Below are 19,262 nucleotides of genomic sequence, written 5' to 3'. Positions count from 1 at the left end.
ATACTTCAAGAAAATGGCGCCAAACTATTATAAAAGAAGTCCAGGCAAGGTGATTGTCCTATCACATCCCCCGGAAGAAGCCACGTGACCCTGTGGCGCAACGCGTTGGGGAGTGGCTTTGATGTCACCACGGTAACCCAACTTCAGTAACGGCGAGTATAGACAGTGTGTGTAGACACACGGAGGAAGCCTGTCACATCCGCATTTAGCGGTTTTATCTATTACAAAGCGCATTGAAATGATTGACATGTGAGGTCATATAGAGGGCATTAAATAAATCTTTTTATTAAAACGATAAGGCACCAAATATCTCTTCTTTCTTCCACTATACTAACGAGGAGAAAAATAGGGAGATGGAGCCACATCCAGCATCAGAAGGAAGCAGAGATCATCATGTCCATACAAGCACATTAGAAGTGACCAATCCAGGAAAACCCAGGGGAGGTCCAAAGGATCTCATCAATACAAACCTCTTAAAAGCTGTGTCAGCCCAGCAATAGGCTAACAAGAAGGTGAGCCCATAAAAGGGTCAATATTCAAGCAAGGATTTATTTCTACAGTTCCTTATATACAGCAATTACTATTGTGGACACGAATAGAATACTCCGCTATTATTCATAGACTTTGGACACCATTTCATTTTTACATTCTTTTTCATCTTTTCATTTTCAAAATTTTGTGATTATATTTCATTTATATTTTTTATTTTTATTTATGTTTTATATATTTTTCTATTATTCATATTTATTATTAATTTCTTATTTAAAAACAAAAATTCACACATATATATCCAGAAAATCTTTTTGCTGTACTTTATAAGGATTTCTCTTATTTTTTCATATGTGAATTATTCATGATAAAATCCAGCCAGTGTTTATTAATAACAATCTAATATATAATTTATATAGATATACCTTATTGTAGGGGCGCGGCCCTATCTATTAACTTACATTTTATCATCCTACTATTCCTGATATGAGTTTGTAGTCCCTGCTACTACAGGAAACATGCCGGCGATCATTTACACCTTTTACAGCAGGACAGTAAATATCAGAACACAATTCAAACATCAGACCAACAGCAGGAAGTCTGCTAACTGAATGTGTAATGCAATCTGTCATTAGCATTCCCAGAGTTCCCTCTGCAACATAGTTGTATCAGCTGTTGGTCCTGTCTGTACATCTGTTATTTTCCCACCTTCTGTAACAGGGTGACAACCCTGATCATTCTGCAGGAACATTACACAGCAGCGTTGTCACCCTGTACAGGGAAGTCTTAGATAGATTATAAGTAAGACACACAACAAGTAAAGCCCAACTTCAGCTAACGCTTCTACAGCAGTTACAGCAACAGGTTCTCTATAAGGTCCAACCCCCATATGAGTGACAACTGACAGTTGTGAGCACCCCCAGCAGTGTTATAGGATTTACCCAACCCCTCCAACTGCCATTTTTCCCAAAAGACTTGGCCTTCTACAGGAAGTACAAAAACAAACAATCTACTTGGAGGGACAACAAAAAATAAAACAAAAGGAGACTCAGAAAAACAAAACCTGCTCTGCTAATGACAGATTTCATTATTAATGTCATTATTGATTTTGCCCATAGTTACACTTTGGTGCCAACGTTGTAATATTTCCAGGGAGAAGAAGTTTTCTTTACAAACTTTACACCAAAAAGAGATGTGTGCACTCAGAGTGATTATTGTGAACCCCAATAAGAGGAATGTCAGTCCCCCGGAAGAAGTGGTAGGAATATGACCGCACACTCAGCACTTTGTAAGTTCAGATCTCTGGCAGTTGTATTGTGTGATTAGTCTATGGAGAGGAGTAATAGCTGGAAAGAGAAAACATGGAACAAGGATTTCTGATCTTCACCTGATGGAATCCCATTTGGCAGAACCACATGGAACACAAGTGGCCAGCTGGGCTTACGTTTTACTGCTGAATACATCCCCTAAATCAGCAGTAACTCAGTATTGGAAGGCCTGCATCAGCTTGGGATGTTGTTTTCTCACTGAACAGAGACTTCTTTCTAGCTGGTGTCACAGCCGCAGACCTGCCTGAAAGGTTGTCACCCATGAGAGGATATCCTACAACCTCACAAACACCCCCTTTCCTCTCTCTGATCACAATCTCATCACCTTCACAGTCTCCTCATCTTCAAACACTTATCCCTCCAAGCAGCAATCACCTGCAGAAACCTTCACAACCTGAACCCTTCTCCTTTCCACTCTGCAACTGACCAACTCTATGACAGAATCTCTCCCCTGTCCTGCCCTGACCTGGCCACTGCTGTCTACATCAGTTCACTTTCATCCACATTAGACTCACTTTCTCTTCTGACCACATGAAGCATCAGGCCCCGACCATTACAACCTTGGCAGACTGACAACACCAGAGATCTTAAACGACATAGTCGTGTGCTGGAGCGAATGTGGTGTAAAACCAAATCTCACCAAGCATTCACCCGATATAAATCTGCTTTCTTCACATACAATTCCTCCCTCCATGCTCCCAGACAAGCCTACTTTGTCACTCTCATCAATAGCTTGTCATCCAGTCCTCGTCGTCTCTTCTCTACTTCTAACTCTCAACTTTCTCCACCCCCACCCAGTACCTCACTCACTGCTCACGAGATTGCAAATCATTTCAAAAACAAGGTTGATGCAATTCATAGGAGCATCTCCACTGCACAGACATCCATCCCACTTAGCATACCTTATACTAAACCTCCCTCAACACTTTCCTCTTCTGACCTCGCTACTACCGAAGAGGTCACTAAGGTTTCCTCAGAAGCCCGTCTCACTACCTGCCCCCTGGATCCTGTCCTCTCACAACTACTACGGTCACCCTCTTCTTCCATCCTATGCTCCCTCACTCACATCTTCAATCTCTCCCTCTCTACTGGTGCCTTCCCCTCCCCTCTAAAGCATGCGCACATCACTCCCATACTCAAAAATCCCTCCCTGGACCCCACCAACCTGAACAACTTAAGACCCATCTCCCTGCTGCCATTTACCTCTAAACTATTAGAACTCTTAGTCTACAATTGCCTGAGCTCCTCCCACCTCACCGACAACAACCTTCTCGACCCTTTACAGTCTGGCATTCCTCACTACACTCCACTGAAACTGCCCTACTAAAACTCACTAATGATCTACTAACTGCTAAAACCAATGGCCACTACTCTGTACTCATCCCAACCAATGGCCACTACTCCGTACTCATCCCAACCAATGGCCACTGCTCCGTACTCATCCCAACCAATGGTCACTACTCCGTACTCATCCCAACCAATGGCCACTACTCCGTACTCATCCCAACCAATGGCCACTACTCCGTACTCATCCCAACCAATGGCCACTACTCCGTACTCATCCCAACCAATGGCCACTACTCCGTACTTATCCCAACCAATGGCCACTACTCCGTACTCATCCCAACCAATGGCCACTGCTCCTTACTCTTACTACATGACCTCTCTGCAGCTTTTGATACGGTTGACCATCCCCTCCTCCTCAAAAAACTCCACTCTCTTGGCCTCCAAGACTCTGCGCTCTCCTGGTTCTCCTCCTATCACAGAGCTCATTCAGCGTTACCTTTAACTCTGCCTCCTCCTCTTCACTCCCTCTTTCTGTAGGGGTCCCTCCAGGTTCTGTCCTTGGACCCCTACTCTTCTCCATCTACACCTCCTCCCTTGGTCACTTGATAAACTCCCATGGCTTTAAGTACCATCTCTATCCTGATGACATACAAATCTATCTTTCTACCCCTCACCTCACCCCTTCAGTCTCCTCCACACCTCACCCCTTCAGTCTCCTCCACACCTCACCCCTTCAGTCTCCTTTCGCATTACTACCCTACTAAGTGACATATCGGCATGGATGTCACTCCACTTCCTCAAACTCAATCTTTCCAAAACTGAGCTCTTAGTATTCCCCCCAGCCTGTGCCCCCTTCCCTGACTTCTCCATCAAGATCAATAACACAATCATCAGTCCCTCCCCTCATACCAGGGCGCTAGGTGTAATCCTAGACTCCCATCTGTCATTTCAGCCCGAAATCCAATCACTGTCCAAATCTTGTAGACTTCACCTCCACAACATCTCCAAGATATGGCCGTTCTTAACCTCGGAAACCACTAAGCAACTTATTCACTCCTTTGTTATATCACGCCTCGACTATTGTAACTCCCTCCTCATTGGCCGACCTCATTGCAGGCTATCCCTTCTTCAGTCTATCATGAATGCTGCTGATATCCACCTTACAAACCATTCTGTATCAGCCATCCTTATCTGCCAATCCCTCCACTGGCCTCCATTCAGTGTCCTCCACCAATCCCTCCACTGGCCTCCACTCAGTGTCCTCCATCCCCCTCTGCCAATCCCTCCACTGGCCTCCATTCAGTGTCCTCCACCTCTCTTTGCCAATCCCTCCACTGGCCTCCATTCAGTGTCCTCCACCAATCCCTCCACTGGCCTCCATTCAGTGTCCTCCATCCCCCTCTGCCAATCCCTCCACTGGCCTCCATTCAGTGTCCTCCACCTCTCTTTGCCAATCCCTTCACTGGCCTCCACCCTCTCTGCCAATCCCTCCACTGGCCTCCACTAAGTGTCCTCCACCCCTCTCTGCCAATCCCTCCACTGGCCTCCATTCAGTGTCCTCCACCAATCCCTCCACTGGCTTCCATTCATTGTCCTCCATCCCCCTCTGCCAATCCCTCCACTGGCCTCCATTCAGTGTCCTCCACCTCTCTTTGCCAATCCCTTCACTGGCCTCCACCCTCTCTGCCAATCCCTCCACTGGCCTCCACCCTCTCTGCCAATCCCTCCACTGGCCTCCACCCCTCTCTGCCAATCCCTTCAATGGCCTCCACTCAGTGTCCTCCACCCCTCTCTGCCAATCCCTCCACTGGCCTCCATTCAGTGTCCTCCACCCCTCTCTGCCAATCCCTTCACTGGCTTCCCATTGCCCAACGGAGAAAATTCAAAACACTAACAATAACATATAAAGCCATTTATAACTCTGCCCCAAATTACATCACCGATCTTGTCTCCAAATATCACCCAAACCGTACTCTCCGCTCCTCGTACAACCTCCTGCTCTCTAGCTCCCTTGTCTCCTCCTCCCATTCTCGTCTCCAGAGCTTCCCCCATCCTCTGGAACTCTCTACCCCAATTTATCAGACTATTGCCTACTCTGCTCACTTTTAGGTAATTTCTGAAAACCTATATCTTCAGGGAAGCCTATCCTGCCCTCAGCTAATAATGGAATATTTTACTCTTCCAACCAGTCCATCCTCCACAGTTACTACCTTTTGTACCACTAGCCACTCCCTCGTAGATTGTAAGCTCTGAGGAGTAGGGCCCTCCTATCCCTCTTGTATTAAACTGTATGGTTACTGTATTGTCTCCCGTTATATTGTAAAGCGCTGAGCAAACTGTTGGCGCCATATAAATCCTATATAATAACAATAATAATAATAATATCAATGAGAGATGAAATGTGGAAAGAAGGCATTGATAATGGGAGAGGAGATGGAACAGGTAATGGGAGGAGTGGACAAGGTGGGCTTAGCTGGAGACCTCAAGCCTGGCTGATGATGTATCAATAGTCAGAAGAACCTGGAATGGACTCTCCCACTGAGGCTTCAGAGACTTGGTAAGATAATAGACCCCATCCTAGTCTCTGGTACTGAGGCAGTGCTGGTCATGTATTACCTCAGGATCCAGAAATGAGGAAAATGCTTGGAAACACAAATCAGTTGGTGTATCATGAAAATGCATTACATGTTCATTCAAAGCTCCATGATAAAGATGAGAATCATGAGGGAAGCTGTTCAGTTATGGATGCTTATCTTAAAATTGTCAAGCGATAAAATATTCAAATCCCTTCTAGTTGTGTATTGATGGACATAAGCACTAAACTCAGTTCATCCAATCATTACATTCCAGTTTGCTCAGATTTTAGTTTGTTTCTCTTAAAGTAGCATTTTATCTTTTCCCTTCTTCTCTAGCTTGTGGGATGACATTGGGGATGTGAAACTAACTTGTGACACCTGAAACTTCTTTAATATTCCTTTTTTCCAGAATATAATCTATGCTGAGATTTGTGAATCCTCCGGTGATAGATTAGACCGGCATTAACTGAAAAAGTTTTGTCACATTGAGAGCATTAAAATGACTTCTCTCCAGTGTGAATCCTCTGGTGTGCGATAAGGTATGACTTCCGTGTAAAAGCTTTATCACATTCAGAACACTGATATGACTTCTCTCCATTGTGAATCCTCTGGTGTCTGATAAGATGTGACTTCTGTATAAAAGCTTTATCACATTTAGAACACTGATATGACTTCTCTCCATTGTGAATCCTCTGGTGTCTGATAAGATGTGACTTATGAGTAAAAGCTTTATCACATTGAGAACACTGATATGACTTCTCTCCAGTGTGAACCCTCTGGTGTGTGATAAGATGTGACTTCACTGTAAAAGCTTTATCACATTCAGAACACTGATATGACTTCTCTCCAGTGTGAATCCTCTGGTGTCTGATAAGATCTGACTTCTGAATAAAACCTTTATCACATTGAGAACACTGATATGGCTTCTCTCCAGTGTGAATCCTCTGGTGTGTGATAAGATGTGGCTTCCGTATAAAAGCTTTATCACATTCAGAACACTGATATGGCTTCTCTCCAATGTGAATCCTCTGGTGTGTGAGAAGACTTGACTTCTGAGTAAAAGCTTTTTCACATTCAGAACACTGATATGACTTCTCTCCAGTGTGAATCCTCTGGTGTGTGATAAGATGCGACTTCACTGTAAAAGCTTTATCACATTCAGAACACTGATATGACCTTTGTCCAGTGTGAAGCCTCTGGTGTGTGTTAAGACTTGACTTCTGTGTAAAAGCTTTATCACATCCAGAACACTGATATGGCTTCTCTCCAGTGTGAATCCTCTGGTGTCTATTAAGATGTGACTTCACTGTAAAAGCTTTATCACATTCATAACACTGATATGGCTTCTCTCCAGTGTGAATCCTCTTGTGTTTAATAAGATCTGACTTCTGAGTAAAAGCCTTATCACATTCAGAACACTGATATGGCTTTTCTCCAGTGTGAACTCTTTGGTGTATTATAAGGTATCTCTTGCTTGTAAAAGTTTTGTCACATTCAGAACAAGGATATCGCTTATCTCCCTTGCAAGCCTTCTGGTGTGTGATATATTTTCTCTCCATTGTAAAATCTACAAACAAGTAGTTTGAAATGACTCCTCTTATGTATACTGGGGTTGGACTTTATTGTAAAGCCATTGTCACTTCCAGAACACTGAAATTACTTTTCTCCTGCTGGATCAATGTGGAAGAGGATCCAAACCATGACTTTTAGAACACAGATATGACTTGTATCCCATGTGAATCCTCCAGTGAGCTGCAATAAAGACTTTCAGTCAATTAAGACACCCATGTGTTTTATTTTCCATGTGACTCAGCTGTATTCATGAAGACAAAAAAGTCCCAAAAACCTGGTTCATCAATCTACCTGTAGAGAAAGAAAAAAGATAGAATTCTATATAAAGGGCTACATAAAGTTGCTTTCTATTTTTAATGTTTATTACTAAATATATCTTATGAATAGAAAGAATATGTACAGCATTATCTACAGTATTTTTTTAAATCAAATAGATTTTATTAATAAAGTTTATAAGTGCGCACAGTATTCCCAACATTCAGCCCAGACAATGGAGTCATACATTCTCATGTATAGGCGGTTGTGGCACTGTTACAGATCATACAGAACAATAACTTGCTTTGTCTATGGTGTCACTTTTACCTTTTATAAACAAATGAACAGAGAAAAGAACAAACAACCTAGAACAATTCAGCTGTACACGGCAAGTAACTCCCCCCAGTACATACATAGATAGCTGACACCGATCAATGAGGCCCATGTCTACAGGATCATACCCCAAGTATGGGTCTCCAATGTAGTCACCATTCAGTAGGATACAACTGGCCGTTCTCCTTCTATGGGGCTAAAAGAGATAAGATTTTAAAATCCTATGAAGAACTAACTAGGAGAGAACAAGGAGTATCCAGCCAGTTCTGCCAGACATACATCTCCTGGGGGAATTACAATGTTGGTAAGTTTGTTTTTCACATGTTAATGTGGAGATCACCTGCTCAATCCACTGTTGTCTGCTGGGAGTTTGAGATGATAGCCAAGATTGGGATATTTTTATGGTAAATAAACAGAAGCCTCACTATTGCTATATGACTTGTAATAGGAGGAGGTGTAAATAATTCCTCCTCTATTGACACCAAGAGGCACACCTGAGGAATATTGAATATCAACATTATAACACTGGTCATATCGTTCCACTTTTTGAATATCTCCAAAACACGTATCAAATCCCCGACATCACCGCTACAAGTGGGGTCAAAGGGGAAATCCCTCCTGTCCTAGCTGAACAATTGAGCTGGAGTCCTGAAAGCTCTATGCAAAAGAAATGACTGAGTTTCTGTGAAGAGGATAGAGAGATGAGAGGTATGGAGGTCAAAATCATCTCCCACCACTTTCTCTTATTTCCTCTGACTGTTTTCCATTTCTTTCTATAAGTCTTCGGTAAGAGTCAAAAGACGGGAATAAATAGATGAGAGATCATGCCTTTCCCACTGGTGCCATCTGAAGCCCATTAACAAGTGTGAGAGTGATGTGAAATCTGTATCTGATGGAAGTAGCAATCGATGGATGGGATCTGATGTGTCTACTAAGTCCCACCTGGTAAGATGTTGAAGTTGGGCAGCTATAATATAAAGTCTAGCATTTGGTATTGCTAGGCCTCCTTGGTCTTCACCATACTGTATAGTAGTGAGTTTGATTCTAGCTGACGGCTTCTTCTAAATGAGTTCCCCAAACTGGGAGTCTATACTGGAGAACCACTTACGAGGTGTCCACATGGGAGAATTGTGGAGTATATAGAGGAATTGTGGGGTCCATATCTTCTCTTGTTCATAGATTTTATTGGAAAGAGATAATAGTTTTACAAGGAGCTGATAATGTGATTGCAGGACTCAACAACAGTGTCAGGGAAGATTGCCGCGGTGCATAAATCTGCGCATGCGCAGGATCCTGACAAGGAATACAGGAAGGCGGGCACTAGACCCAGGCACATCTGTCACCAATGACGGCGGTGGGCAGGCACTAGGACCCAGGCGTGCCTATCGGTGCCGGGTGGGCTATTTAAACGGGCCACTGCAGGATCCAAATTGCCGTATGGTCTTATTCCTTTGCCTGTGATTCCTGACTCTGAGTTGTTTCCTGTTGCCGAACCTAGCCTGCTCCTGACTACCATTGACCTTCTCCTGCCCTGACCCCTGGCTTGTCTCTGGATATTCTTCTGCCTGCTCCTGGTCATTCTGACCTCCTGTTGCTGAACCTGGCCTGTAACCCGACTATGCTTCTGCCTGCTGCTCTGGTCTGCTCCGCCTTTTCAGACACCAAACCCGGCCCGCCTGACTCCGCTACCTGCCACATGGATCCATCTGCATCCTGCTCTGATCTGCTCTGCCTTTTCACATCAGGCTCACTACTAAATTACGTGACACTAGAAGTCTCCTCTACCGCAGCTGGGCATACCTTGGGGCCACAACCTGGTCTCAGCCTGCTCCAAGTCCATCCCCACCATCAGGGGATCTGGTGAACAAGCAGACTGGGGCTTAGACCCCGCACCCTAGGGAACCCCAAACTGTGGACCTATAGAGCTACCGCTAGAGTCGTGACAGTACCATATGGCCATGTCTGAGCCTGGAAGAGGACCTTCTCCCCTGGATGATATATGTCATCATTTGACCGCACTTACCCAGGCTGTTAAGATCTTACAGGATGGATATGCACATTTGGAAGAACGTATCCAAACCTTGGCTACACCCGCTTCTGTACCAACAGATCCGGCTACTTCTCCCTCGGCCAGTGATTCCTCAGAAACCCGTACTAGTACGGTGGTCCAGTTACCTTCACCTTAACCTTGTGTGCCTACTCCAGAACGATTTAATGGGGATCAAAGTAAATTCAGGGCATTCAGAAACGCATGTCAGCTGTATTTTGACCTGCAAGCACAAACTTTCTCCACAGAGACTGTTAAGGTGGGGTTCATCATCTCCTTGCTGCAGGGAGAACCTCAGGGTTGGGCCCACCGCCTGCTTAAGAGTCACCATCCACACCTAAACACCATGACTACATTCTTCAATGCCATGGCCCAGCTATACGACGATCCACAGCGGACAACTACAGCTGAAGCAGCACTACATGCGCTTCAACAGGGTTGCCAAGCAGCAGAGGACTATGTCTCAGACTTTAGACGATGGAGTGGTGACACAAACTGGAACGATGCAGCCCTACGACATCAGTTCCACCTGGGCCTGGCCGAACCCCTCAAGGACGAGCTAGCTCAGGTAGGCATACCTGGTTCCTTGGAAGATCTGATTGCGTTAGCCATCCAGATTGACCGTTGGCTACATGAACGCAGGTTGGAAAGATCCAACCAAGCTCTGAGGCCTACCTGGGTGCTACCCAAGTTTCCAGCCCAGCACAATCCCCCTGCTAGAACCCGGGATTCTGAGGATACGGATGCCCCGGAACCTATGCAACTCGGGCTAATACATCCTTCACTAACTACCGAGGAATGCCAAAGATGTCGGGTCCACAACCTCTGTTTATACTGTGGAGAACCAGGCCATTATGTGCATTCCTGCTCAGCTAAAATGCGTAAGTGCATCTTTGTTTCTTCAGCTGCTCCTCCATCATGTTCAAATAGTTCAACTCACCTGGCTGTTCCCATTTCCTTCCAGCATCCCGGAAGAACTGTGTAGGTGACGTCAATTATTGACTCGGGGGCCTGCAGCTGCTTCATAGATTTAAACTTTGCTGCCCAACAACATATCCCATTACTGCCAAAAGAACACGGGTTAAACATTTTTCTTGCTGATGGAAGCCGTATTAAATCCGGACTGGTAGACAAAGAGACCCCACCAATCCATACTACAGTAACCAACCATCATCAGGAATTTTTACTTCTAGATGCTATCACCGCCACACTGTTTCCTCTCATACTGGGCCTTCCTTGACTACGGGGCACACGAACCTCAAATTAACTGGAAGTCGGGCTCGATCCAATTTCCCTCTTCTTACTGCCAGGAACATTGTTTGCCCAAGGTATCCTCAGGTCCACCTACCCTACTGTGCATGGACTCTGATACGGAACTCTCTCAAACAATTCCTCCAGCTTACCATGACTATCTTGACGTATTCAGTAAACGGGGAGCAGATGCACTTCCTCCTTATCGATCCTTTGACTGTCCGATCGATTTGCTTCCCGGGTCTGAAATCTCCATTGGGCGGATCTTCTCCTTATCTGAACGGGAACTAGGAGTTCTAAAGGAATATATCGAGGAGAATCTTCAGAAAGGGTTCATTTGGCCCTCCACTTCACCAGCTGGAGCTGGAATATTCTTCGTAGAAAAAAAGGACAAGTCCTTGCTGCCCTGCGTGGATTATCAGAAACTAAATAAGATTACCGTTAAGAACCGGTATCCCCTTCCCTTGGTTCCTGAACTATTCCAAAGACTCAAGACTGCCACTATCTTCACCAAGTTGGATTTGAGAGGGACATAAAACCTGGTCCACATACGGGAAAGGGACGAATGGAAAACGGCCTTCCGCACCTGTTTCGGCCACTTTGAATACCTGGTCATGCCATTTGGGTTATGCAACGCGCCTGCTACTTTCCAACATTTCATTAATGACATTTTCAGAGATTACCTGGATGTTTTTGTTGTCATCTACCTGGATGATATATGTAAATCCTCCTGCGCTTCTATGTCTCCTAGGATGAGTAAAAGGAACAGCCGCTCACATCCAAATCTCACCTTAAGATAGAACTAATAAATCTAATATATAAATGATGTAGCGCTGTAATAACTCATGAGTATGGTTATAAACATATCACTCTACTGACATCCAAAAGATAGCAATTGTGACATATATAAGTGCTGCGTGCAATATAGAATACACTTATATATGGTTGCACTTCTCTACGGTTGGTGAATCACAGGATTCCCAAACATCATACTTATGAGCATCCTACCATTGCCTGACTAAAGAGGAATAGAGGAAGGAGGAGGAGAGAGTATAGAAGGTGGTGGAGTCATTTCTGGCCTGGAGGAATTGTGTAGGATCCAGGGTGATCCAAGAGGCTTATTTGGCCCCTGTGGGTCGCAGGGGGAAAGTGAGCGGGCACGCCTGCCATATAGGAGTACTTCTCACTACCTGCACTGGCACAGCAGCACATGGTGTGATCATTGCATTGTGTGGATTTTTGAGACACAACTTGACACCGAATATAGTGGACTTTTTATCACCATTGTTTATATAAGTCACTTATCTGATGATGCATAACCCTGTATAGGGAAGCACTGTGTGACAATGATAATATGATCACTTGTTTATGATCACTTGGATATTTATAAGTGTATTCTATATTGCACACATCACTTATATATGTCACAATTGCTATCTTTTGGATGTCAGTAGAGTGATATGTTTATAACCATACTCATGAGTTATTACAGCGCTACATCATTTATATATTACATCTACCTGGATGACATTCTGATTTTCTCCACATCTCTGGAGGTACACCGAGACCATGTGAGATGCGTTCTGGGACGGCTTCGCCAGCATGGACTATATGCTAAGGCAGAGAAATGCAACTTTGAGCAACAGAGCATTCCATTCCTGGGCCTGATCATCTCTACTGCCGGAATTGCAATGGATCCCCAAAAGATCACAGCAATTTTTGAATGGCCGGTACCCTCAGACAAAAAAGGAATTCAATGGTTCATCAGATTTGCAAATTTCATTAAGAACTTTTCAGGCCTCATTTCACCTATCACTCACCTCACCAAGTTAGGAGTCCACTTCCATTGGACCCCAGAGGCGCAAACGGCTTTTGAGACAGTGAAGAAATTATTCACAGCAGCCCCCATCTTAAGCCATGCAGACTCCTCTCTTCCTTACACCTTGGAAGTAGATGCATCCTAAAACGCAGTAGGGGCAGTTCTTTCATGAAGGAAAGGCCTGAAGGAACTAATGCATCCAGTAGCCTTCTTCTCTAGGAAACTTACCTCAGCTGAAAGGAACTACGACATTGGGGACCGAGAAATCTTGGCAATAAAGACAGCACTGGAGGAATGGAGATACCTGCTGGAAGGGGCCATACATCCAATTCTGATATATAGCGATCACAAGAATTTAGAATATTTAAGGACTGCTAAACGTCACAAACCACGCCAGGCTAGATGAGAACTGTTTTTTCTCCAGATTCATTATTCACATCACCTACAGGCCAGGATCCAAAAACACTAAACTAGATGCGCTTTCACGTATGTTCGAGGATACAAAAGAATCTCCAAAACCGGACACCATTCTACCAGCAGGGAATTTCTTGCTATTAAAGTCTGAACTTCTGTCTCAATTGCAGCAGGCCTCAGTAGGAGCCTCTAGTCCACCTGGAATCACTGTCCAAACAGGGAAGGGCTTTTATGGAAAGGGGAGCAAATTTTGGTACCCGAAGAGGCACAAATTTTTGTTCTGGGTTACTGCCATGATCACCCGTTAAGCAGGTCACTTCGGGGTTTCCAAGACATTGGAATTGGCCCAACGCTCGTTCTGGTGGCCGAATATGGCTAAGGATTGCAAAACATCTGCAATCGGAACAAGACCACTCGAAACAAGGCCTGGGGTTTACTTAAACCTCTACCAGTGCCTGATAGGCCTTGGAAAATGATATCCATGGACTTTATAGTGGAACTTCCGCCTTCCCAAGGACATACTGCTATTTTTGTGGTTGTGGACCGGTTATCAAAAATGGCCCAATTTTTGCCACTAAGGAATACACCCTCTGCTTCTGAGACTGCTCGGATTTTCATTAAAGAAATCGTAAGACTCCATGGAGTTCCAGTGAACATTGTCTCGGACCGAAGGGTACAATTTACTTCGAGATTTTGGAAAGCGCTATGCGAAACCCTGGAAATCAAGTTATCCTTTTCCTCTGCCTACCACCCACAAACAAACAAACGGGCAAACCGAACGAACCAATCAGACCCTGGAACAATACATCAGATGTTACACATCCTTCCTCCAAGACTACTGGGTGGCAATCTTACCTCTGGCAGAGTTCGCATATAACAATGTTAGCCATTCTGCCACTAAACAGTCACCATTTTTTGCTAACTATGGGTTCCACCCTAATTTTTTACCTGACCTGGTCCCAGAAACTTCCGTTCCTGCTGCTCAGAATATACTAAATTTCTTTGTCTCTAACAATAAAATTGTTACAAGAGGCGGTCGCAAAAGCCCAGGAAGACAACAAGAGGGTCTTCGACAGAAAGAGAAGGGAAGAACTGATTCTGCATCTGGGAGACCAGGTCTGGCTGGCTACAACTAATCTGAAGATGGCGTGCCCTTCGAGGAAGTTGGCACCAAGGTTTGTGGGCCCATTCTTGATAAGACACAGAATTAAAGTCACATATGAATTGGCACTTCCGGAGTCCATTAGAGTACACCCAGTTTTCCACGTGTCACTGTTGAAACCTGCCATACCCGATCCATTTCCTAGTCATAGGTCAAGGCGCGCCGAGTCCATAGACGTGGACAGGGAAGAGGAATTTGAGGTCAAGGCTGTTGTGGACTGTAGGAAAAGGAGGGGTCAGACACAGTACCTTATTAAGTGGAAGGGGTATGGTCCGGAGGAAAACTCATGGGAACCAGCTCAGAATGTTCATGCCACAGACCTAGTTCAGGAATTTTTTCGCAGTCACCCGCAAAAGAGGAGCCAATAGGGAATCCAGAGGCTGCCCATAAGGGGGGGGCAATGTCAGGGAAGATCGCACGAATATGTGCATGCGCAGCATCCCGATAAGACATACAGGCAGGCGGGCACTAAGACCCAGGCGCACCTGTCACCAATGACGTCGCTGGGCAGGCACTAGGACCCAGGCACGCCTTTCGGCGCTGGGCAGGCTATTTAAACTGGCCACTGCAGGATCCAAATTGCCGTATGGTCTTATTCCTTTGGCTGTGATTCCTGACTCTGAGTTGTTTCCTGTTGCCGAACCTAGCCTGCTCCTGACTACCATTGACCTTCTCCTGCCCTGACCCCTGGCTTGTCTCTGAATATTCTTCTGGCTGCTCCTGGTCATTCTGACCTCCTGTTGCTGAACCTGGCCTGTGACCCGACTATCCTTCTGCCTACTTCTCTGGTCTTCTCTGCCTTCTTGGATACAAAACCCGGCCCGCCTGACTCCGCTACCTGCCGCACGGATCCATCCGCATCCTGCTCTGGTCTGCTCTGCCTCTTCACGTCAGGCTCACTACTAAAGTATGTGACACTAGCGGTCTCCTGGACATACCTGGGGGCCACGACCTGGTCTCAGCGTGCTCCAAGTCCATACCCACCATCAGGGGCTCTGGTGACCAAGCAGACTGGAGCTTAGATCCCGCACCCTGGGGAACCCCAAACTGTGGACCTATAGAGCTACTTCTAGAGTCTTGACAAACAGTAAGTCAGAAGGGGTACAACCCTTAGAGGTAACATACAGGTTGTAATTTGTACACTACAAATAATATCTTCATACATTAAGATTCATTAATACATTTTTCAAAACATTTGAAAAAAAAAAGTTTGTTTCTATTATAAAATTTAGCAAACAGGTAATTGTTCTACTTCACTGATGTGCGTTGATGAGGCTGCACTGATAGGCGGCACTGATAGGTGACACTGATGAGCTGGCACTGATAGGCAGCACTGATGATGGGTACTGATAGTCGGCACTCATAGGCAGCACTGCTGGGCACTGACTGGCGGCACTGCTGGGCAAAGGTGGGTGACACTGCTGGGCACTTGTGGGCGGCACTGGTAGGTGGCTCTGCTGGGCACCGATCCTCAAGGCACTGATCATCAATGATCGATGCCGATCCCTCCTCTGACAACTGCCAGCAGTACTTTCCTCATGCTCTGACAGGGTGAGGAAAGTGCAGTCAAGACCCGGCAATTGCATTTCCTGATGACCAGCGTGTCATAGGACACGGCAATCACGGAGATCACGGGGGGCACGCAGGAGAGCGCGTTCTGGGAGGACATCATAGGACGGCCTACCAGGACTGGCCAGCCACAGTGCAGACGTCATTTGGCTACCTGCGGTCATCAACTAGTTAAAGCAGCACTTCCCCTTTTGGGTGGAGCTCTACTTTAACTTCAGCAAGAGATAACAGTGCTATAGTATCAAGGGGGAGTGAATGTAGGGACTGAAACATGTTATATACTCTATAGTATCATTTCTGGTACTCTCACAGTGGGAGTATAGATACCATACACATCCCTCCTCAGCTTCTCACCCCTCCCCCATACACATCCCTCCTCAGCTTCTCGCCCCTCCCCCATACACATCCCTCCCCAGCTTCTCGCCCCTCCCCCATACACATCCCTCCTAAGCTTCTCGCCCCTCCCCCATACACATCCCTCCCCAGCTTCTCACCCCTCCCCCATACACATCCCTCCTCAGCTTCTCACCCCTCCCCCATACACATCCCTCCTCAGCTTCTCACCCCTCCCCCATACACATCCCTCCTCAGCTTCTCACACCTCCCCCATACACATCCCTCCCCAGCTTCTCACCCCTCCCCCATACACATCCCTCCCCAGCTTCTCACCCCTCCCCCATACACATCCCTCCCCCATACACATCCCTCCTCAGCTTCTCGCCCCTCCCCCATACACATCCCTCCTCAGCTTCTCGCCCCTCCCCCATACACATCCCTCCTCAGCTTCTCACCCCTCCCCCATACACATCCCTCCCCAGCTTCTCGCCCCTCCCCCATACACATCCCTCTTCAGCTTCTCGCCCCTCCCCCATACACATCCCTCCTCAGCTTCTCACCCCTCCCCCATACACATCCCTCCCCAGCTTCTCGCCCCTCCCCCATACACATCCCTTCTCAGCTTCTCGCCCCTCCCCCATACACATCCCTCCTCAGCTTCTCACCCCTCCCCCATACACATCCTTCCCGAGCTTCTCGCCCCTCCTCCATGTGCATCCCTCCTCAGCTTCTCACCTCTCCCCCATACACACCCCTCCCCTGCTTCTCACCCCTTCCCCATACACATCCCTCCTCAGCTTCTCACCCCTCCCCCATACACATCCCTCCCCAGATTATTATTATTATACAGTATTTATAAAACGCCAATGGTTCGCTCAGCGCTGTACTTTAGAAAGGGGGACAGAACATGTGACAGAACAATACCAATACAATGCAAAACATGAGGGGATCAAGGGCCCTGCTCTTTCGAGCTTACAATCTAGGAGGGGGAGGGGATGGTGGCACAGGAGGAGATAGCTGTGGGGGATGGAGTGGTAGGAAGAGTGGAGGAGGTCGGCAAGTTAGCAGGGGGTGGGGTAGGCTTCCCTGAAGAGATGGTTTTTCAGGGTGCGCTTAAAGGAGAGGAGAGTAGGTGATAATCTGATGGGTTGCGGCAGGGAGTTCCAGAGGATGGGTGACACCCTGGAGAAGTCCTGGAGGCGGGCATGGGAGGAGGAGACCAGGGAACTAGAGAGAAGGAGGTCTTGTGAGGAGCGGAGTGTGCGTGATGGGCGGTACTTGGATATTAGGTCAGTGATGTAGTTCGGGGCAGTATGGTGGACAGCTTTGTACGTCAGTGTTAGGATTTTGAATTTGATCCGTTGTGCAATCGGAAGCCAGTGGAAGGATTGGCAGAGGGGGGTGGCGGACACTGAGTGGAGGCCAGTGGAGAGATTGGCAGAGGGGGGGTGGAGGCCAGTGGAGGGATTGGCAGAGGGGGGTGGTGGAGACAGAGCGGTTGGAAAGGTGAATGAGTCTGGCAGCCGTATTCAGGATCGACTGAAGAGGGGATAGCCTGTGGTGAGGCAGGCCAGTGAGGAGGGAGTTGCAGTAGTTGAGTCGTGATATGATGAGGGAGTGGATGATCTGTTTAGTGGTTTCTGGGGTTAGGAACGGGTGTATTTTGGCGATGTTGCGGAGGCGGAGTCTGCATGTTGCGGAGGTGGAGTCTGCACGAGTTTGTTAAAGATTGGACTTGGGGCTGGAAGGATAGGTTGGAGTCCAGAATGACACCAAGTACTCTGGCCTGCGGGGCGGGTTTGATGGTGGCGTTGTTGGATGTGATGGAGAAGTCAATGGGGGGTGGTGTCCGGGCTGGGGGGAAGACAAAAAACTTGGTTTTGGAGAGGTTCAGTTTAAGGAAGTGGAGCGACATCCAGTCTGATATGTCGCTCAGTAGGCTTGTGATTCAGGCGGAGACCGAGGGGGTGAGGTGGGGGGGTTGAGAGATAGATTTGTGTGTCGTCGGCATAGAGGTGGTAGTTGAAGCCGTGAGAGTGTATGAGTTGGCCAAGGGAGGAGGTGTAGATGGAGAAGAGAAGGAGCCTGAGGACAGAGCCTTGAGGGACCCCAACAGAGAGGGGGAGTGAGGGGGAGGTGGTAGCATTATAGGGAACGCTGAAAGAGCGTTGTGACAGGTATGATGAGAGCCAGGAGAGAGCAGAATCTCTGAGGCTGAGGGAGTGTAGTTTTTTGAGGAGGAGGGGGAGGTCGACTGTGTCAAAGGCCGCAGAGAGGTCAAGGAGTAGGAGGACTGAATAGTGGCCATTAGCTTTGGCGGTTAGCAGGTCGTTGGAGAGTTTCAGTAAGGCGGTTTCGGGGGAGTGTAGAGGACGGAAGCCGGACTGTAGGGGATCGAGGAGGTTGTTGTCATTGAGGTGAGAGCATAGGCGGGTGTAGACTAAAATGCTCAAGGAGTTTAGATGTAAATGGGAGCAGGGAGATGGGTCTGAGGTTGTTCGGGTCATTGGGGTCCAGTGAGGGCTTTTAAAGTAGGGGGGTGATGTGTGCATGTTTCAGAGGGGAGGGGAAAGTGCCGGAGGAGAGGGAGATATTAAAGATGTGGGTGAGGGAGCGTCGGATGGAGGGGGAGGGAAGTCATAGGAGTTGTGAGGGGATAGGGTCGAGGGGGCAGGTGGTGAAGCGGGCATCAGAGAGGATCTTGGAGGCTTCCTCGATGGTAATAACTAGAGATGAGCGAATCGAAGTAGGCGAAGTGGAATTCGTTTCGAATATTCGGACGCGCGAATCGAAATTTTTCCTAAAATGGCGGCGACATGTGCGG

At 46.8% G+C, this 19,262-nt stretch overlaps 1 protein-coding gene across 1 annotated transcript in view; it reads right to left on the bottom strand.

The window, feature by feature from the left end:
- Window positions 1-260: 260 nt before the first annotated feature.
- LOC149470510 (uncharacterized) overlaps window positions 261-19,262 on the bottom strand; it is a 30,171-nt gene continuing 11,169 nt past the window's right edge. Inside the window, exon 2 of the mRNA XM_089662942.1 lies at window positions 261-7,543. Coding sequence (XP_089519068.1) covers window positions 6,175-7,239 — 1,065 coding nt within the window. The 5' untranslated portion in view covers window positions 7,240-7,543 and the 3' untranslated portion in view covers window positions 261-6,174. The remainder of the gene's footprint in view (window positions 7,544-19,262) is intronic.

This window comes from Staurois parvus, unplaced genomic scaffold, assembly GCF_062004578.1.
Source record: "Staurois parvus isolate SC_StPar_1 unplaced genomic scaffold, SC_StPar_1.0 ptg000040l, whole genome shotgun sequence".
NCBI classification, from domain to species: Eukaryota; Metazoa; Chordata; class Amphibia; order Anura; family Ranidae; genus Staurois; species Staurois parvus.
Note: the sequence above shows the minus strand (reverse complement) of the source record. Positions and strands in the feature narration are given on the sequence as shown.